Genomic DNA, 22,562 nt, shown 5'->3' on the forward strand with positions numbered 1-22,562 from the left:
TAATTTTATCTAAGGACATAAAAGACCAGAAAAAAAAGATTAAAAGGGGCGGTGGTATGGGGGATGAGTGAAGAGTGAAGTCGCTCAGGTGTGTCCGACTCTTTGTGACCCCATGCCTGTAGCCTACCAGGCTCCTCAGTCCATGGGATTCTCCAGGCAAGAATACTGGAGTGGGTTGCCATTTCCTTCTCCAGGGGATCTTCCCGACCCAGGGATCGAACCCAGGTCTCCCACATTGCAGGCAGACGCTTTACCGTCAGAGCCACCAAGAATCTGCAATCCCTGGTCTGGAAGGATTCTGCATGCTGCGGGGCAGCTAGGCTGGAGCACCACAGCTGCCGAAGCCCGAGGGCCCCTGTGCTCTGCACCGGGAGCGGGAGCGGCTACTGCGGTTAGGAGCCTGCGCGCAGCAACTAGAGAGCAGCCCCCACCCGCCTCAACTAGAGAAAGCCCGCGCGCAGCAACGGAGGCCCAGCACAGCCATAAACACTTTTTTAAAATTTAAGAGAAATCATGTTCCTGATAGGAAGACAGCTCTCTAAATATGTCAACTCTCCCCCAGTTACTCTAAATCAAAGTCAAGCATGGTAGTTTTCCATGACAGTGTGTCATTTTAGGATGACACACTCATCCTCATCCTAAAATCCTGATTAAACAAGCAAAAGGCCAAGAATATCCAAGAAAGTTCTAAAGAAGAAAAAGGGGTATGTGTGTACACATATCCGGGGGGGGCAGGGAAGATGCTTATCACACCAGACTCCCCGTTCTAGCCCATTTGTATGTGGGAATTTGGTATATGACAAATCTCATTTTAAATCAATGGGGAAAGGGTGACCTAATCAGTAAATGGTGTTGAAACTATCAAAATAGAAAAAGAAAACCAGAACCCTATCCTACACCGTGATCAAAAACCAATTTAGGTGGACTAAAGACTATGTTAAAAAACTTTTAGAAGAAAATATAGACTTATCTTTGCATCGAAGATTACAACACAAAGCATGAGGGAAAGATCAATAAACATAACATTTAGAAACTTTCATACTAGAAAATACACGACAAAAAGGTTAAGAGACAGGCAGAAGGTATTTCTAAGCCTATAAAAGTGACAGATATTAGTGTGTGGAATTTTTTAAGTTTCCCTACTAATCAGTAAGAGAAGACAAACCAGTAGAAAAAAATGGGCTAAGACTTTAACAAGCAATTCACAAGATTTGTAACGACAAGTCAAAAACATATTTATGTTCAAAGTCACTAGTAAGCAGGGAAGGTAAAATAGCAAGATACCATTTCACACCCATCACAGATGCTAAAATGTAAAGTCTGTAGATGAGGTAATTTTTAATGAAAGAAAAACTGTCAACTGTGCAGCACTAGTTGTTTATTCCAGTAACAGAAGGTAGCGGGCCTGCGGGGGCACCTGGGGCCCCACTGCTCAGTCCAGGCTTTCCAGGAGGCAGCAGCAGCAGAGAGCAGCCCAGCACGCGGCCAGGGCCGCCTGACACCCGGCGTCTTCCGTCTTCCTTTCCCGCTCCACCACGTAAGCTGGGGGGCAGGGGAGAGGCGGGGAGAGAGAGACCCAGTCAGAGGCGACCGCGAGCCGAGCCGCGGTGGCCGGTGCTGCTCAGGCACTAGCGCGTCTGAGGAGCCGGTCGAGTCCCCCTCCCTCCAGACTAATGGCTCCGGGAAGGGGAGCCACGCCCACCTGGCTGCGGGCCGCCCCGCCCCGCCCCGCCCCGCCCCGCTGTCACCGCTGCACGCGGCAGGCAGGCAGCTTCCTGGATGAGGGAGTGAAGGTGGCATCTGCTTGGCGGCTGTCAGATCACTGTTGCCTGCCACCCCCCCTCCCCCAAGCTGACCACCAAACACCGCCCAGTGCCTGCCTGGACAAAGTCATACAGCTTGTGGGGAGGCGCGCCCTGCAGCCAGATGTGGCAGGCACTGGCTGAAAGCTTTACACATCGTCTCATTTAATCCTCACAACAGCTCTGTTACTATCATTTGTAACTCTCAAACACAGTCTGTAGGAATGTGAATTAATAGAAGCCCTTTGAAAGAGAATGTGGGGGGCGGTAGGGTGCTGCATAGAATTTTGACCCAGAAAATCTGTATCTAGGGTTTTTCTAAAGAAACAATTGTCTCATTGTTCAAAAATGTGTGTACATTGTGATTGCTGCTGTATCAAAATAACCCCAAGCTAGCAACAACCTTGATGTCTATCACCTGGAGACTGACTACATAAGCTAATACATCCCACAGAGTAGAATACTAAATGGCCATTAAGAAGAAGGAGATGGTTCTTCCATCCTGCCAATAAATTAAGCAAAGGATAAAAGCAAGGTATACAGCAGTGCACTTGTTATGTTTGTACAATGAAAAGGATACACATACACACACAGACATACAGACAGATATCTGAAAGGATATAAGAAACAAAGGTCAGAATGTGGAGGGGTAGGGGCTTTTACTCTGCTTTTGCATTTTATGTTTTTCTCAAATCCAGGCTCACGCAGTTCCAAAGTCACACCCAAAGCTGCTGCTCCTCCATGTCACTGCTGGGGTCCTGTGGGCAGGAGGGAGGGCTGTCCAGGTTCAACACAGCTTAGACCCCCTCTCGCCTCTGCCACTGTGCTGGCTCTGGGGCTTTCTCTGGGGGCAGCTGGCATCGACTGATCTGGGTTCCCTGGTGGCTCTGGCCTCAATCCCAGATGCCTTGCCCAGTGTCACGATTACCTACAGACCAGCCTTGGCCCAGCTCCCCTAACCTGTGGTCCCAGTGATGTTGCTCCCTTCACAGCCGGGCCTGGTGGCCCCGATGGCCTGGAGTTTGACCCATCAGATTTGCCTTCAATGCAATTCTGACTTCCCTCAGGCTTTGCTGACTCAGCCCCAGGCACATGCTAGGGTTTCTGCTGGGCCAACCTGGCAAGCAGTGGCCGGATCAGATCACCGCTCCCCCTGCAAGGAGCCTGGAGACCGGAGGGTTCTCATGCTGGTGCAATTCCTAAGGCTGAGCCCCATGAGCCAGAAAACCCACCACCACACCAGGTCCCCAATAGCTCCACTTCCAGGGTTCCTTTTGTACTCTTCCCTCTCCAGTGACAGGAGCTGCTGGCATTTCCCCAACCAACCCCAGCCTCTTCTCTTCCGCTCCTTCGGGTTTGGGCAGGAGGGAGTCAGGAGCCCACCTGAGCTTGGTCTGGCACAAAGGGCGCCGAGGAGCAGGTACAGTCGGTCTAGCCTTGCAAACCCCGGGGAGCCCATGATCTGCCAGGGGCCGCCTTCAGGTCCCTCACCACCCCTCCTGGCTCCCCTTTCTCACTCACTGCTTTAAGTGCCAACATCAAGATCTTTCTGCTCCCACCACCACAGCAGAGCCCCCATACAGACCCAGTCCCCCACCAGCACAGACCCAGCCCCCCAGCACAGACCCCTGTCGCCCTAAAGCAGCCCCAGAGGTTCCAATGTCTCTCCCTAGGAACCCGAGGTTCAACAGGAGTAGGGGTGGGGTAAGTAGGCAGTGGGTTCTCATCAGATTCTGGAGATGGGGAACTTCAGAGAAGCAGGGAAGCAACTTCCCTATCAGATATGGCTGCCCCAGTCCAGGTCTCAATTCCCAGACACTCTGCTCCAATTTAGTGAGAGACCACAATTAGAATTTCAGAACAGAGATTTTTAATAAGACATATCAAATTGGATTTAAATATAGGCTTATCTACTCCTTGGCCATGTAACCTTGAGCAGGTGACAACCTCTCTTAGCCTCAGCTTCCTGTGCTGTAAAATAAGAGTGACATCAGTAATCTACACCCCACAGGGTTGCAGGGAAAATGAAGAGATTAGACATGCAAAACGCTTACAGCACAGTGCCCAGCACATTGTCACTGTTCAATAAATGCTCATTGGTGTTATTACCATATTAAAATGACTGACTCTCAGGGAGACCCCTCCCAGGACTGACTAAAGAGGTGGCCTACACACAGGTAGAAAGAAGGGGTTGGGGGGCTCACCCGGACTCAGAAATAAACCAGAGGCCAGGAGGCAGTTACAGGCTGTTCTGGGAGCCAAGGGCCTGCAAGGTCACCTAGTCCTTCACTGTGCAGCAGGTAGGTCCAGCCCGAGGGAGGGTGTGCCCGAAGCCCTGAGGGGATTGGCTGAACAGAGTCAGGCCCCCACCTCCCGTGGCCCCACAGCAGGCTGGAAGACTGCTGGAGGAGAGCTGCCAGCAATTCTAGGCCCTGCTCTCACCCCAACTTAGGCATGCGCACACACACACATTCTCTCTCTTTCTCATTCCCTGTCACTTTTCCTTCGGCCTCAACCAACCACATGGCATCAGAGCCCAAGTTCAGGGTTGGGGAAGTGCGACTCTGGGAAGTTCAGAGAGAGTCCAGGACAGGGAGCTGGGACAGAAGAGGGGCCTGGTTAGCAGGGGATAAACAGGATAACAGCACAAGGTGTAACCCAAGGACCAGAGGCTGACCTGCATCCTGACTGCCAGGCCCGCGGCAGCGACAACCCACCCCACCTGCTGAGACCCGGCGCCCGGGGCTCTGTGGCACTGACCCAGTGCGAGAGCCCACAGTGGGTGGCACAGGGCCTCCCAGACCACCTGCCAGTCGTCCACCTTCCCATCCAGGCTGTGACACCTGAGCAGAGATGCCAGCCCCCTCCCAGGTCCGGCACTGCACCCCATGAACAGCTTCCTCTCCTCCTCTCTCTGCCAGAGAACTGCTCGCCTGCCCCAGGGCAGAGAAATGCCCCTGTCCTCCACGTCAGCGCCAGGAATAGTGGCCTGATCCACTTGTAGGCTCCTCCCAGGGTCAGGCCAGAGATCGCGCTCTAGGTTGGGTTACTATGTGAAAGGCTCTCCCCTTCCACTCAACACACAGATCTTTCAGACCCTCTGAGAAGCATCTTATCTGCTGTTTGTTTGAGGGCAAACTCCTCCCTTCTTCCTTCAGCATCTAAAACCAGAGGCAAATAAGGCAACCCTCAGGAGACTAGAATGGCTGCCTGGTACTTAGTACATACTAAGGCCACCTGCAGGACAGCACCCTGACCTGGGGCCCCGTGCATCTCCGAGAAGCCTTTCTGACCTGATCCAGCCCAACCCAGATCTTTCTGACTCTGATCTGCTGCTATCACCTATCAGTACAATCATTCAGAAACCTTGGTCTGAGAAATACCAAGCGGAGACAGAGATAGGCCTGAGGGCAGTCCCCAGATGAAAAGGGGAGGCTACGTGTACAGTGGTCAGTCAGTGTCTAGAACAAAGCCTGGGGCTAAGAGCGATGGCCTTTCCCTTTGTGGGCCAGCAGTGCTTTCTGTTTACCTGAAGCACTGGAATAGATAAGAAAACAGGACTGCCTCAGAAATGGCTCGTTTATCCTCAGGGTTTCTAAGTGCCACAACTATTAACAGACTATAAAGCGCAGGGAGCAGGTCTTCTCCCAGTGTTCCCATGTCCACTTCTTAACTGGTCTGGCAAATACAGACGGGCACTGGCCAAAGAAGTCTCCTCTAGAGGTCGAGGGGCCCACGACAGGACAGGTGAATCCGCTAAGCCTGTCATCCCTAGATGCGGGCCCTCAGGCTGGTCTAAGCTGGTGCGGGGAAGACCACTTCCTGTGGCAACTCCAAATGCCAAGCTGTTTCAGAAAAGTATTTTATTTTCCTGGGGAAAAAATGACATATAATGCCAGTAACACTAAATGTGTAAGAAAACTGGATGAAATAAAAAAAGATGATGAGAACCAGTAGACCTGGGGGATAATACCATGCCTGCCCAAAGCTGCTGGGAGTTGAAGACAAGTGACTTCAATATTCTCAGCTGGCAGGGGCTCAGGGTTTTGGGTCCCAGGACAGAGCCCGGGGTGGGGACAAGGCCAGAAGACCAGTCCAACTTGGGTGAGGAGGGGTGAAGTCAGCAAGAGCCCGCACCCCTGGAACAAGCCAGCTGTAAGGAAGTGCACTGCCTAGGGTCAATGCCCACCACTGAGTGACAAGGGGGCCGCCACAATCACAAGGGAGTCGCCAGCTAAGTGTAGTCCACAAAAGGTAATACATAAAACTGGAATTTTAACATGTGGTGAAATCCTATCAAATATCAAAAGGAATCCTGATGTTACGAGTGACCAGTGGTGGTTGCGTTATAGTCTAAAATTAGGCCATGAGTAAAGCTTCCTTTTGGCCCGTAAATCCAGCCCTCAGTGGAAAAGGGTGAGTCATCAGAAACTGACCTTCAAAGACATCCTGCTCCTGTGCTTTACAACTCACTCAAAAGAACTGAAAGCAGGCGCTTGGACAGGTATTTGCACACCTATGTCCACAGCAGCGTGTTTGCATTACCAAAAGGTGGAAGCCACCCAGGTATCCACCGGTGGGTGAAAGGAACATGGAATATTCTTCAGTCCAAAAAAGGAGTTTTGACATATGACACAACATGGATTAAAGACATTTTGCTAAGTGAAATAAGCCAGTCACAGAAGAACAAATATTGTATGACCCCTGTTACATGAGGTACCTAGAGGAGTCAGTTCGTAGAGACAGGAAGTAGGATGGTGGTTGCCAGGGGCTAGAGAGGGGACTTACTGTTTAGCAGGTGGGGAGTTCTAGTTTGGGATGATGAACCAAGTTTTGGAGACAGATGGTGGTGACGGCTGCGCAACAATGTCAACAGGCTTACTGCCACCCAAACTGTACACTTACGAGTGGTTAAAATGGTAAACTCTATACTCTCATCCTCTGCTTATTTGGGAGGGTTCCAGGCATATCAACACCTGGGGAAAGGGATATGGCTCAGAGCTTCGCTTCCCAGCAGGCAAAGCTCCGTGGGCTGGTGCCTCAGGGCCGTTCTGTCCTAGCAGCTGTCCCTTCTCCTGGGCTGGTGGGTGGTGGATCCCGCCACCCCGCAAAGGAGGTCTGCTCTGCCAGTGAGGTGCCTGCCTGCCCTCCGGCCCGAAAACCCCTCCAGAATGCTCCAGCCGGACCTCACAGACAGAGGATGTGCCAGAGGAGACAGGGACACTGCTCAGGGTCCCTCCCAGCCCACACGCTCACTTCTCATTTCCCTGACATGGCCAACTCTGTAGCGGAGTCCCGGAATAAAGGACACTGGGCCTGACTCAGGCAGCCCACAGACAGCCTGGACAGAAGAGCCCACGAGCCAGCTGAGGAAGCGCGTGCTGGCACACCACGCTGGGGGCGGCGGTCACCAGTAGTCAACAGAGAGCCTGGACAAGGCCTTTGGGTGAGCTGAGGAGACAGGAACGCCAGCCAGTTACTGCCCTGTCCTCGCATTCCTTCCTTCACAAGGAAGCCTAGAGAAATGCTGGCTTTGAGTGGCTCACTTACAAACAGGCAGCGTTGTAGGCTGGCCCAACTGTGTTCCAGCCCCGACCTCTCTCCTGACTGGTAAGACTCATCATGGCCTGAACTCCCAAGGAGGGAGTGGTGGTGACAGGGCCTGACCACAGGATCTGTTATTTCACAGCCTGCTGAGCAGCGGGAAAGACGCTTAGAACCAGGCAATTGGGGGAACAAGCAATGAGAGAAAAGATAAGAGGAGAACAGAAATAGACTCAGAACCCACAAACTCCCAACGTCACTGCCCCTGAATATAAGAAAACAATTGCCATGATTTTGGATGCTAAACAGAACTAGGAAAATTATTTTTTATTTTTGGTTTCAGGCACTAGGTTATACGAAAAAAGGGTGAGGTTCATCAGAGGGTAGCTGGCTTTTTGGATTCTTTTGTTGACTATGAGAGCTACTCCATTTTTTCTAAGGGATTCCTGCCCACAGTAGTAGATATTAATGGTCATCTGAGTTAAATTCACCCATTCCAGTCCATTTTAGTTCACTGATTCCTAAAATGTCGATGTTCAGCTTGCCATCTTGTTTGACCACTTCCAATTTGCCTTGATTCATGGACCTAACATTCCAGGTTCCTATGCAATATTGCTCTTTACAGCATCGGACCTTGCTTCCATCACCAGTCACATCCACAGCTGGGCGTTGTTTTTGCTTTGGCTCCGTCTCTTCATTCTTTCTGGAGTTATTTCTCCACTCTTCTTCAGAAGCATATTGGGCACCTACCGACCTGGGAAGTTCATCTTTCAGTGTTGTATCTTTTTGCCTTTTCATACTGTTCATGGGGTTCTCAAGGCAAGAATACTGAACTGGTTTGCCATTCCCTTCTCCAGTGGACCACATTTTGTCAGAACTTTCCACCATGACCTGTCCGTCTTGGGTGGCCCCACACGGCACGGCTCATAGTTTCACTGAGTTAGCCAAGGCTAACATGTGACCAGTTTGGTTAGTTTTCTGTGATTGTGGTTTTCATTCTGTCTGCCCTCTGATGGATATGGAGAAGAGGCTTATAGAAGCTTCCTGATGGGAGAGACTGATTGTGGGGGAAACTGGGTCTTGTTCTGATGGGTGGGGCCATGCTCAGTAAGTCTTTAATGCAATTTTCTGTTGAAGGGTGGGGCTGTGTCCCCTCCCTGTTATTTGACCTGAGGCCAAACTATGGTGGAGGTGATGAAGATAATGACCTCCTTTCAAGTCGCACGCCCGCAGCCGCCACATTCAGGGGCCCCGACCCTGCAGCAGGCCGCCACTGACCCACACCTTTGCCAGAGACTCCTGGCCACTCAGAGGCAAGTCTGGGTCAGTCTCTTGTGGGGTCACTGCTCCTTTCTCCTGGGTCACTACTTGGGTGCAATCTCAAAAACAGACAGAATGATCTGTTTGTTTCTAAGGCAAACCATTCAATATCACAGTAATCCAAGTCTATGCCCCAACCAGAAATGCTGAAGAAGCTGAAGTTGAATGGTTCTATGAAGACCCACAAGACCTTCTAGAACTAACACCCAAAAAAGATGTCCTTTTCATCATAGGGGACTGGAATGCAAAAGTAGGAAGTCAAGAGATACCGGGAGTAACAGGCAAATTTGGCCTGGGAATACAAAATGAAACAGGTCAAAGGCTACTAGAATTTTGCTAAGAGAATGCACTGGTCATAGCAAACACCCTCTTCCAACAACACAAAAGAAGACTCTACACATGGACATCAGCGGATGGTCAATACAGAAATCAGATTGATTATACTCTTTGCAGCCAAAGATGGAGAAGCTCTATACAGTCAGCAAAAATAAGACCGGGAGCTGACTGTGGCTCAGATCATGAACTCCTTATTGCCAAATTCAGACTTAAATTGAAGAAAGTAGGGAAAACCACAAGTATGACCTAAATCAAATCCCTTATGATTATATAGTAGAAGTGACATATAAATTTATGGGATTAGATCTGACAGACAGAGGGCCTGAAGAACTATGGACAGAGGTTCGTGACACTGCACAGCAGGCAGTGATCAAGACCATCCCCAAGAAAAAGAAATGCAAGAAGGCAAAATGGCTGTCTGAGGAGGCCTTACAAAGAGCTAAGAAGAGAAGAGAAGCAAAAGGCAAAGGAGAAAAGGAAAGATATAGGCATCTGAATGCAGAGTTCCAAAGAATAGCAAGGAGAGATAAGACAGCCTTCCTCAGCGATCAATGCAAAGAAATAGAGGAAAACAACAGAATGGGAAAGACTAGAGATCTCTTCAAGAAAATTAGAGCTACCAAGGGAACATTTTATGCAAAGATGGGCACAATAAAGGACAGAAATAGTATGGACCTAACAAAAGCAAAATATATTAAGAAAAGGTGGCAAGAATACACAGAAGAGCTATACAAAAAAAGATATTCATGACCCAGATAACCATGATAGTGTGATGACTGGACTAGAGCCAGATATCCTGGAATGAGAAGGCAAGTGGGCCTTAGGAAACATCACCATGAACAAAGCTAGTGGAGGTGATAGAATTCCAGTTGAGCTATTTCAAATCTGGAAAGATGATGCTGTGAAAGTGCTGCACTCAATATGCCAGCAAATTTGGATAAATCAGCAGTGACCACAGGACTGAAAAAGGTCAGTTTTCATTCCAATCCCAAAGAAAGGCAATGCCAAAGAATGCTCAAACTGCCACACAATTGCACTCATCTCACATGCTAGCAAAGTAATGCTCAAAATTCTCCAAGCCAGGCTTCAACAGTACGTGAACTGAGAACTTCCAAGTGTTCAAGCTGGATTTAGAAAAGGCACAGGAACCAGAGATCAAATTGCCAACATCCATTGGATCATTGAAAAAGCAAGAGAGTTCCAGAAAAACATATACTATTTTATTGACTATGCCAAAGCTTTTGACTGTGTGGATCACAGCAAACTGTGGAAAATTCTTCAAGAGATGGGAATACCAGACCACCTTACCTGCCTCCTGAGAAATGTGTATGCAGGTCAAGAAGCAACTGTTACTGGTTCCAAGTCGGGAAAGGAGTACGTCAAGGCTGTATATTGTCACCCTGCTTATTTAACTTATATGCAGAGTACATCATGCGAAATGCTGGGCTGGATGAAGCACAAGCTGGAATCAAGATTGCCAGGAGAAATATCAATAACCTCAGATATGCAGATGATACCACCCTTATGGCAGAAAGCGAAGAACTAAAGGGCCTCTTGATGAAAGTAAAAGAGGTGAGTGAAAAAGTTGGCTTAAAACTCAACATTCAGAAAACTAAGATCATGGCATCTGGTCCCATCATTTCGTGGCAAACAGATGGGGAAACAATGGAAACAGTGGCTGACTTTATTTTGGGGGGCTCCAAAATCACTGCAGATGGTGACTGCAGCCATGAAATTAAGACGCTTGCACCTTGGAAGAAAAGCTATGACCAACCTAGACAGCATATTAAAAAGCAGAGACATTACTTTACCAACAAAGGTCTGTCTAGTAAAAGCTATGGTTTTTCCATAAGTCATGTATGGATGCGAGAGTTGGACTGTAAAGAAAGCTGAACGCCAAACAGTTGACAGTTTTGAACTGTGGTATTGGAGAAGACTCTTGAAAGTCCCTTGGATTTCAAGGAGATCCAACCAGCCAATCCTAAAGGAAATCAGTCCTTAGTGTTCATTGGAAGGACTGATGCTGAAACTGAAACTCCAATAATTTAGCCACCTGATATGGAGAGCTGACTCACTGGAAAAGACCCTGAGGCTGGGAAAGATTGAGGGCAGGAGGAGAAGGGGACAACAGAGGATGAGATAGTTTGATGGCATCACTGACTCGATGGACATGAGTTTGAGCAAGCTCCAGGAGTTGGTGATGGACAGGGAAGCCTGGTGTGCTGCAGTCCATGGGCTTGCAAAGAATCGGACACGACTGAGTGACTGAACTGAACTGGCTCTTTGGAACGGGCCCAGATGGACAGAGATCAGCACGAAGGTCACTGCTAGGCCCTTCCCATTAGTGCCCAGGCACAGACGGGCACAGGCCCCTCTGCTATCGTCAATGTTAGTCTGACTCACATTGAGCACCGGCCTCGGGAGTCTCATTCAAATAGGTCTTGCTGCATTTTCTCACAAGGCAAACACCACCCCATTGTTTTTTATCGAACACCGAGTATGTCTTTATCTTACATATACAGACCACAACTGGCATCTGCAGGTACCAGGTTCCTACGTTATTGATTAACAGTCCTAGCAGATATATTTATGCAAAATGCCCCAGGTTGATTTCTTCCTCCTTGGTCAAGCTTAATTTGGCGACAGTAAAAATAGCTGTGTTTTCACCTGAATGCACCCCAGTGCAGAGCCCTGGTACACAGTGACCTCTAGGGCGGGGCGGGACAGGATGACCCCTCTCAGTGAGCATGGTGAGAAGGTGATCTCAGCAAGGCAAACCTCACTTGTAATGACTGTCTCCTCAACAGGCCTGTACTCCCTGAAGCACACCACCAGCCGTTTCCCAGCAACAAAGGTCTTCCTTGTAGATTTGGAAAGAACTGTGAGGGGCGCCTGGGCTCCGCCAAGTAATCCCCAACAGTTCCTCCTGCTCTGTAACTGCCACAACCCAGCATCCACCCAGAAGTCAACCAGGAAGGGCCCCGAAAACCACCGCCCAACCTGCTGAGATGTGTCCCTCGGCAAATGTGAGGCCAGAGACATCCCTAGTGGAGAAAGGGGGACAGAGGAGGAACCTGGCCCATAGAAAAGCTTCTTTCCATGGTCAACTCTACTGTTAATATTAATAGTTCTAGCCAGCTTGTCATTGAAACTAGATTCAAAAAGTCTTCCAACATTGTGACCAACCACCTTTCCAGTGAAACAGGAAGAGACAGGCTAATCCTTGCCACGAAAGGCTGAGGTGGGAAGCTAGGTGAGGTTAGCCCTGGTGATGGAGCGGATACAAAGGGAGCCCCATTGTGTCAAGAGTGACAGAGACAGCTGACTGCTCATCTGCTGAGCGGGGTTCAGTTGCCCAAAGTGGTGGGTTTATTCACAGCCCTGCTGGTCTGGAGAACGCAAGGCCTCTCAGCAAAGTCAGAAAGCCCAGCCCCGTCGGCCGAGGGCCCCTCCTGCTGCCCAGCTGTGGTCCTGAGTCAGGAGCACCCTGAGGTTACGACACATACAGACCCTGGCCTCCTAACAGCTCACCAAGGAGCCCTGTGGCGATGAGGAAAGGCGGTTGTAGAGTCGGTACCCCAGGGTCCACTTGAAGGGCCACTCTGAAGGGTGACCCCCTCTCCCAGCTTCGTTTCTCTCACTTGTGAGATGCGAATAATAACAGCACCTTGGCCCTCACTGGGTTCCTTGGGGACTTAGTTAAGCCACACTAACTGCCTGGTATACAGCAGGCTCGAGGTTTTTGTCAGCTGCCATTACTACTCTCGAGACAGGGACCTGAAGGATAGAAGCTGCGGAGACACTGGAGGCAACACTGGCATGGTGTAAAGCTGCTAGGAGCCTACAGACAGCTTCTCCTTCTATTTGACAAACTGAGGCTTTTGAACAACCACCAAGTGACGTGGAAATCAGGTAAAAGAGGTGGCTATTTCCGTTAAGTATTGCCTAGATCCCCTCCTTGTGGATGCCAGGCTGCTGGGCAATGACCCAGGAAGGCAAGGGGCACAGCCGCCTAATGAGGCACAACCACTAGGCATCCCCACGACCCCCTCACCCCCCAACAACAGCAGCTGGAGCTGGCAACCCTCAAGAATCCTACCAGTCCCTCACCCTCCTGCCCCTTCTACTAGGCCCACAAAGTGGAAAGGTCCAGTCCAGGAATTCCTTTAGACCTCCAAGATGAAGTCTGGTGACCCTTAGCTCCCGATTCTCTGCTGCACACGCCAACGTTACTAACCACGCCCCGAGTCTACTCCACAGACCTGAGGTGCAGGGGACATGGAATGAGTGAGTGAATGAATGGAGGAGTGAGCAGAAGGCGTCTGGCACCTTTCGCCTCAGTTGGAAAAGCTGTTTGTAGCTGGCCTTGCAGGCAAGCTCAGATACAGGCTCAGCTGGCTCCTCTCTGAAGCAATGGCAGAGTGTGACTAAGAAAAGATGAATATCCTGTCAGTCTGAAGTTCTGAAGGAAGGTGTCACTCTCACTTTGGTCAACTGAAATCCTTTGAGAGATCCTGGCTCATCCTGAACTTCCCTGAAATGGCTGAGGGTATCAGGGCTATCACTCTATCCCAGAAGGAATCCATGTGACTAGGAGAATATCTTGGAAATGAGTGAAGCAAGCACAGACAGCTCAGGATCCCAGGCCTGGCTGGGCTGGGGAGAGTGGGCCCCAGAGCCCCAGGATTCACCTTCTCGAGAGGGGGGGACCCTCCTGAGAGCCTTTCCTTCAGATCCATAGGCCTAGGGCACTGCGCCCATAGCTGTAAGGAATTCATGGTTACCCACGGCTGCCCAGGGTGCTGGACAGGGATTGGGGTGGAGGAAGGAATACTGATCCTTTATAAACCACCCATGATACGCCTACTCTCAGAAGCAAAAACCCATTTTTACTCAAAGACAATCTCATCCACTCTAAAATCCTCCAGGCTGACAAGGTATCCCAAGCTACCAAATGGACTTATTTCAGGGGTAAATGGAAAAGCTCAGAGGGAATCAAGACACTACCAAAAAGAAAATCTAATGGAATTTTTTTTCCCCTAAGGAAAATGCAACTGAAAGGCACTAGAATCTTCCCTGGACCATTTTTTATTTACAGTCTTGAAGCAGGCATGTCCCTGGGAAAAGACTCTGATGCCTGGGATCCCAAGAACAAAGCTCTCCACATCACCACACACACCCAGGGATAACCTCTAAAGGAAAAGTGTGTGTGTGTGCCTGCACATGTGTGTATGGGGTGGGGGTGGGGTGGGGCTGCCCTTCTCCAGCTTCAGAAAACCTCTAGAGTCTAAAAGGCTGAGATGGAGAAGGAAATGGCAACCCACTCCAGTGTTCTTGCCTGGAGAATCCCAGGGACGGGGGAGCCTGGTGGGCTGCTGTCTATGGGGCGCACAGAGTCGGACACAACTGAAGTGACTTAGCAGCAGCAGCAGCGTGACTCAGCATATAGTCTATTTTCATAAACTTACCCCTTGCTTGGAAAGACTGTATTGTGATGTATTATACAGCTGTAGAGCTTCCCTGGTGGCTCAGATGGTAAAGTGTCTGCCTGCAATGAGGGAGTCCCGGGTTTGATCCCTGGGTTGGGAAGATCTCCTGGAGAAGGAAATGGCAACCCACTCCAGTATTCTTGCCTGGAGAATCCCACAGACGGAGAAGCATGGTAGGCTACAGTCCATGGGGTCACAAAGAGTTGGACATGACTGAGTGGCTTCACTTATGCACCTGTAAGGCCAAGGGGGTTGAATGTCTGGTTTACATCATCTATGTAGCTCCTGATTTTTTCTCAAAGAGTTTTATTAATTGTTGAGAGATGTGTGTTAAAATCTCCTCTATGTAGTGGAATTGTCTATTTCTCCTTTTTTTAAATTTCTTTTTAAAATTTATTTTTTAAATTTTATTTAAAAAAAAAATTATTTTTACTTTGTTTTGCTTTGCAATGCTGTGTTGGTTTTGCCGTGCATAGGCATGGATCCACCACGGGTGTGCATGGGTTCCCAGGCATGAGCCCCCTTCCCGGCTCCCACCCCATATTGTCTCTCTGGATCGTCCCCGTGCGCCGGCCCTGGGCGTCCTGTATCCTGCATCGGGCATGGACTGGGGATTCATTTCTTGCACGATGGTGTGCATGTTTCAATGCCATTCTCCTGGGTCGTCCCGCCCTCTCACTCTCCCTCAGAGTCCAAGGGTCCGTTCTGCACATCTGTGTCTCTTTTGCTGTCTTGCACACAGTTCTATACACTTTTGGTTTTTGTGTTTTGTAGCTCTGCTATTAGGCACATGCCACATTGATGATTGTTAAATCTTTTTGATGATACAGACAAATTGCTCCATTTGTTATTTTGAAATGTCCTTTATCTTTAATGTTACATTTTTGTCTTGAAATCTATTTTATCAGATACCAAAATAGCCACTCTGGACTTCTTTTTACTATTTGCTTGTATATTTTTTCCATCCATTTACTTTCAACCTATCTATAATATTTATTTCTATTTCATGTGGAATCTCTTATAGACAGCATGTAGTTGAGTGTTATTTTAATTATTCTTTCAATTTCTGACTTACATTGAAAGATTTAGTCCATTAAATTTAATGTAATCATTAATATTGTTTGGATTTGGGGCTGCCTTTTATTATTTTTCCTTTTCTACACTGTTTTTTGTTCCTTTGTTTCTCCTTTCATTCTTTCTTTGGAGTTAAATAAGTTTTAGAATTCCACATTAACTTATCTACTAAACTCCATTTTAAAAACATTTTTTTTGGTGGTGGTTCTAGGAACTATAATGTAAATTCTTAACTTTTCACAATTAAGTAAGAATTATTATTGTACCAGTTCAAGTAAAGAGAGGAAAATTTGCAACAGTATGGGTGCATTTACCTCCCACTACCATGCCTTTATGCTATGGTTGTCGTATGTATTAAATCTATATAAACCGTAAAAGGCTGTGTTATAGTTATATATAAGTCTGTATATTGTTTTTTAATTAAAAGCAAAACAGTATTATATATATACATATAAAATAAAATAAAATAAAAGGCTGAGAATGTGTAAGGGTAGCTGGAGGGAGTGAGGCACCTTTTCCATCGCACCAAGGATCTAAAGAGGAAAAAGCCACCGAGCCCAGCACTGGGACAAGGAGGCAAGCAGTACTGGCTTCTCGAAACTAAAAGGGTTGGTATCTACAGCCATACCAGCCTGAACGCTCCTGATGTTCTCTACAAGGCTGGGCAGCCTTGACAGCACACAGCTTCCTGGTTGCAAGCTGATAAGGCTTTCCAGAAGGGTGGATAGGAAAGTGCATTTCCTGGAGGAGGAAGCCACTCCCTCAAGGAGCCAAGGCCGAGTGTGGAACAGCAGAAGGCCAGGGCAGGCTACTAACACTGCCACGATCCACTCGCTGGCGGTTCTCAGTAGGTTTGAGACCAGCTCTCAGGGTGGGAGCTGGGCCCTCCTCATCCCTGTAGTGCCCCACCCCCGGCCCAATCCAGCCGCTGCAGATCCAGGTTCACTGGCTCTGGGGCTAAGCCTGCCACACAGGAAATGGCCTATTTCAATAAAATGCACTTATTTCCCGTCACTTCTCTGTGGCTTGGTTTTCTCACCTGAAAAATGGAGGTAATAACACCACCCACCTCTTGGGATTGTTATAAAGATTAGATGGCTAACTTGAAAAGCAGCACAGTGCCAGGCACCAAGTAAGTGGATAATATATTTTAAGTATTACTGTTACTGTAAAAAAATAAATGGCTAGAAGGAAAAGCAGTTCTAGAGACTGGGTGGAGGCCAGGCATGAAGTCAGCATGGTGAGACTGACATCTGCATGGAGACCTCACTGAGAACCACTGCTCACCGCTCACAAGACTCCCACATTGTATGGGGCCAAGATGCAGCTGAGGAGACACAGACTTAATGAATTTAAGAAGGAAAAAAAAAACAGAACACCAAACCACACTTTTATGCAGCATTTATATCAGCTACAAATAGATCTCCTGGACAGAGATGAACATAATAGTCAAATTTCAAAAGGGCTGCATCATGAAGAACGAAACACAGACCATAAGATTTACATGAAAATGTAAACTATTGTCTCTGGATAGCAAAAGTATGGGTATATCACTTTTTATAAGGAAGAGCTATTTCTGTAAGTTAAAAAGTTCTTTAAAAACAAAGCCGTGCTTTTCTGTGTGAGAACCTGGTTGGCCCCAGGAGCAGTGGCCTGGGGTCTGCGTAAGTGGCACTAAGTCAGGGTTTGGAGAAAGCCACTCTTCTGGCCCCTGACCACACTGGGCTTGGTGACCACACTGGGCTTGGTCCCCACACTCGTGTCGGCATCTGCTGGGCTAAGCCCTCATCCACTAATGAGGATGCCAGTCCTTACCATCTTCAATGCCAGCATTTTAGTTACAACCACCCCATGTTGCATCCCACCTTTTAGAGAATCTCAACTCTGGGGAACCACAATATAAACAGAATATAGATTTTTTCCCCTGTGGCTAACCACACTGACCGTGGGGAAGCAGGTGCCCGTGGGCACGGGGCCACAGCAACACGGGTGCAGCAGAGCCTCAGGGCCTGTGCTCGGGCCTTGGATGCTCTCAACAAGGCTAGTCTTCCTTCTGTTTGGAAGGGTTCGTCCTAGGGAGAGACCCTGCCACTCTAGTGGCCTCACACTCACAGGGCGGTCCCAACACCCTGGTGCTGGCTCCAAGCCCACCCATGCCTCCCAGTTTCCCTTTCACCCAAAGCAGCCTTCCTCTCCTTGCCCGCCAAACCAATTTCCTCATTGTTTATACCAACCTAACTTAAAAGGCTTATGTGAGAAGTGAAGGAAAGGCGTTTGTCAAGTTTCAAGACTGGATGAGAGCAGTACTAGAGCCGAAAACCCGGCGGCACCTGGAGGGCGAGGGAGGCTGAGGAAGCAGTGCGGCAGAGTTGTCTGGGGGCGGGCAGGACTTCAACACCCCCGCCACATGCCCCTGGCCAGCCAAGCAGACCGGACCTGCAAAGAGCAGCCGCCCTTTTACACTCCATTACCCCTGAGTGCTGGGCGGGCCAAGGCTTTTGAAAAAGTAAGTGTTTTGCATTAAGCACTTGACCAAAACAGACTGTGTCTCTATATCCAAAAAGAATTGAAAGCGCAAGGCCATCTTTAGGAGCCTGTGGTCCCCCAGTGTCCTTGCGACCAGGCTGTCTTCATGTGACGCCAGGCCCCAGACCTTGGGCAGTCACTAGGCAGTGGGGGACAAGTTATGGGCTTCATTTAAGCGCAGGCCTACCAGAGCAGATCTGTCCAGTTAAAGCCTGAGGTCACAAACATGGGGAGTAAGAATCAAACTGGTGCCAAGAGCCCACTCACGAAAGGCTAGTCTCGTCTTCTTTGTGAAGAGTTGCAACTGAGGGTCCCAGAGAGAAGAGGTGGGCCTGCCTCTTCATTGCTGTTAACAATGTATGTTATTGTTATGAATATTATACATTTTATATTTAAACTATTATATATATTATTAATATTTTGAAGTATTTCAAGGGCATTTTCTAATGTAATGTAAATAAGCATGCAAGTTAAGAATACAATTTGAAACCAGACAGACCTGGGTTCAATTCAAGGCTCAGGGACTCTCTGACTTTAGGCCAGTTAAATTCATCTCTCAGAACCTGTGTCCTCATCTCTGAAATAGGAAACCACCAGCACAGGACTGCTGTATGGATTAAATAAGATAATATACACAAACACCTGAACAAGACCTAATTAGAAACAGCAACATTTACTTAGTGCTTAGCACTAAATTACACAAGGCATTTAAACAACTATTGGAGTGAGAGGTGAGATTCCAAGGGAAAATGAAAGACAAAGTTATTAAAAAAAAAAAAAAAAAAAAACAGAAACTTTTACTCATTCATGGGAGGCCAAATGATACATGGAAGCATGTCAGGCTTTGGGTCAGATTCCCAGGCAACCATGGTCAAGACATTACAGCCTCTGTAAGACTCAGGTTCCCCGAGTGTAAGGTCTGGGATAATTTACCCAGAAGGACTATAGAAAGAATCAAAGCCACGTCCATAGAGCTTCCAGCACAGCATGGGGCACCTCACTAGGTGCTCAGTAGCCACTGAGGAGCACAGGCTTTGGGGTTAGACTGGTGGGTCTGAATCTCAGTCCTACAACCTCCTAGTTGTAGGACCATGAACAAGGTTCATGCTTTCTCTGCTTCAGTCCCTTCATCTATACTAGTGGTCCCCAGCTTTTAGGCACTGGGGACCAGTTTTGTGGAAGACAATTATTTTTCATGGATGGGGCGAGGAGTATGGTTTTGGGATGATTCTCATATTCTCATAAGCAGCCTAAAACCCATATCCCTTGTAGGTTCAGTTCACAGTAGGACCTGAACTCGAGAATCTAATGCTGGTGATCTGGCAGGAGGTGGAGCTCAGGCGGTAACGTGAACAATGGGGAGCGGCTTTAAAAACAGATAAAGCTTCACTCACTCACCCACTGCTCACCACCTGCCATGTGGCCCAGTTCCTAACAGACCACAGACTGGCACCAGTCTGTGGCCTGGGGGTTGGGGAACTCTGATCTGTATGATGGGGATGGTAAAAAACCTATTTCACAGGGTTGTTACAAGGACTAAAAGAGCTGACTCATAAAAATACCTGATACACCATAACCACGTGATAACTATTCATTCTTTTATTTAGCTTTTATTAATTATTCAACAATTAATAATTAATATTAAATGTTCAAAAACTTAGACCACTGGCCTCAAACTCTTCTTGTCCTGCTAGTTTTAATCTAGGAATTGCTTTCAGACACTCAGATTCTCCAGACCCACCTGCAGAGAGGCTCAGAAACAAAGCTTGTCTACCCAGTAAGAAGTCACGAGTGAATTCTTTAAAGCTCCAGGTTCCTGGAGGCTTTTTCCTGGGCTGGCCACCAAAAAAAAAGTCATGAATTTTTTAGCTGCTGATAAAGTTTATTAGGAAGGCCTTTTCCTCCACTGGGCTCAAAAGCCCAACTTACAGCTTTAATATGAAGACATATAGAAGTCAAAGGCAACAGTCTGGACAACACTGCTGGTTGTCAAAACTGAGCAGAGACTACTAACAGATAGTGGGCAGAGGCCAGGGATGCTGCTAAACATACAGTGCACAGGACAGCTCTGTATTCCCCCCGCCAAAATCACCCAACCCGAATATCCAGGTGCCAAGGGTGAGAAAGCCTGCCCTACAGGGAATCTGCTTACACAGGTAAGCGCGGTGGAGGAGGGGACAGGACACACAACGGGATCTACCCTACAGTGGCCGCCAGGTGCAAACGACACGTGCATCGAAGCAGAACTGCTGGGGAAATAAGAACACAAAAATGATTTGAGATCATGGGGTATCTGGACTATGAGTGGAAAAAATTTTTTTTCTGTCAGAGTTGTTACTATGTTCAGTGACCAGACCACTCAGTGGAGGCAAAAATGACCCAAAGCTGCATCTCTCAGCTCTGATAATTCACACACCCACGACTCAGTGAATATCCTGCTCAGAGCCCAGACCAACAAATGAATTGCATGAGAGAGAGGAAAGTGGTGTAAATGATCCCTTCTGCAAATTCAAGTTCAAAAGTTTAACAAGTTGACAAAGCTTACTCTGAAACTCATTCTGTCCTCTCTCCTGCGTATCTTCAAACTCCTCTTCATCTTTAATCACTCAACAAGTACTCACTGGGGAATCAAGGGGTCAGTCAATTTATTCAAAGTCTCTGCAATCAGGACACTTTTGGACAGTGGTGGAGACCTTAATTCTCTAACTAGAGACAAGGCTGTAAAATTACAAGCCTAGAGCGCACTATGAAGGACAGAAAGCTGACCCAAGCTGAGCGGGGGAGTGAGGGTGAGGTACCACTCAGCATCACTGAAGTGACTCAAGAGTGAGATGGGAAGGATTAAAAAGAGTTATTTGCACTGAGTCAGGAGAGTTTGATTTTGCAAGCCATACAGAGGAAACACCATTTGCAAAAGCCACACGGGAGGAGAGGCCTAGGGAGGTTGAGGAAGTGAAAACAGAATCTGCTAGCAAGGCTAGAACATGAAGGACCTCTCAAGGCCTTTGGAAATGTTGGTCTTTATTCTAATAATAGGAAGGGAAAAGAGATGTTTAAATCCTTAACTTGTATAGGTTCTACTCTGGCACACTCAAGGGTTAGGTGAGGAACAGCTCTCCCCAAAACCTCTTTATCCGCAGGTAAATCAAAACTTCTGGCCTATCACACAGAAACTCAGGCCAGCAGCAAAGCCTCAAACTAAATGGAAGCCAAGAGACCATGACCAAAAGTAAGAAGGAGCAGTTTTCTCTCCAAAGTAAGGATGTGCAAGCTGAAAGCCCAGTGGGCCACGGTCCTGGCCCCCCCTGCATCAGGGAGAGGGGAGGTCTCCAGTGCTGAGAGAAATACTGGTGCCACAGCCCTTGTCAAGAGCCACAGATCCCCAGAGGACCCCACAAGCAGCCCACCTCCTCCTGGTTAAGGAGGTGAGCATGTTCAGGCTGGCTCAGACCACAGGCAACTTCCCTTTTGCCCCATTTCTGTGCCTTTGTCTGGACAGGCCCTGGGGATTGATGCTTTCCATAGCTCTTTCTGGAAACCCTACTCACTACCAGCTACTGTGCCAGCTCTGGGAACCTTACTGTCTCCATCTCATACCCCTTCCTTGCTCATCTTCTTCTTCCTCCTCCCTTTCTACAGACTTCCTCCTTGTGGTCACTGGGTCTGTCTCAGGTCACACATGGTGTTAGAATGACTGCTTGCCACTTACTAGCTCTGACCTTGGGCAAACTCTTCTTTAATAAGACCCACCTCATGAAGCTGTCCCCCTAATTAAAAGCTGAAGGATATATAGTGTTCAGCACCAGGTCTGACCCACAGCAAAAACTCAGAGCCACTCCCAGGATTCTATACAGAGAAGATGAGAAGGGAGAGGAACCCAAGGTAACGTCACAAGCGGGTGCTGCAGAGACACCTGTGCAGGCAGAGAATACGGGGAGGGGACAGCAGGCCAGCCAACGCACCCTGGCATCAAGTAGTGAACACGGCGCACAAAAGGCCCTGCCTCCAAGCAACCTGAGTTCCAGCAGGAGGACGAAGGCAGCCGAGGAACTCGAGAGCACCGTGCTGGGACGGGGAAAGAGGCGGGCAGAGTGTGGAGAGTGCAGGCTAGGGTGTCATATTTGACGGGGTGGGGAGAGGGGAGTGGGCGGAAGGCCTCTGACTAGGTGACAGCTGAGCAAGAATCAAGAGAACACAGGCCGGGTCGATTTCGGAGCAAAGAGAAAGGCAGAGGGGAAGGGAACAGCAAATAGCACAAATACCAAGGAGCACTGGAGCAGTGCACAGCGCAGCCTGTCCACGGAGGGCCTGGCTGGTCACCTAAGGACTGGGTTTTTACTCCGAGTGACAAGCAAAGTGTCTAGAGGGTCTGGGGGAGAAAGCAGACAGCAGGGGCAAGAGCAGGAGGGACACCAGCTATAAGGCAGATGACGTGACTCTGGAGTTGAGGGTCCCATGGCTGCCTCAGGCC

The 22,562-nt window shown here is 48.5% G+C and overlaps 1 protein-coding gene across 1 annotated transcript in view; it reads right to left on the reverse strand.

The window, feature by feature from the left end:
- Window positions 1-1,210: 1,210 nt before the first annotated feature.
- CYSTM1 (cysteine rich transmembrane module containing 1) overlaps window positions 1,211-22,562 on the reverse strand; it is a 58,438-nt gene continuing 37,086 nt past the window's right edge. The window contains exon 3 of the mRNA XM_040239920.1: window positions 1,211-1,542. Coding sequence (XP_040095854.1) covers window positions 1,433-1,542 — 110 coding nt within the window. The 3' untranslated portion in view covers window positions 1,211-1,432. The remainder of the gene's footprint in view (window positions 1,543-22,562) is intronic.

The sequence above is a fragment of the Oryx dammah genome, unplaced genomic scaffold (genome assembly GCF_014754425.2).
Source record: "Oryx dammah isolate SB20612 unplaced genomic scaffold, SCBI_Odam_1.1 HiC_scaffold_5, whole genome shotgun sequence".
Lineage (NCBI taxonomy): Eukaryota > Metazoa > Chordata > Mammalia > Artiodactyla > Bovidae > Oryx > Oryx dammah.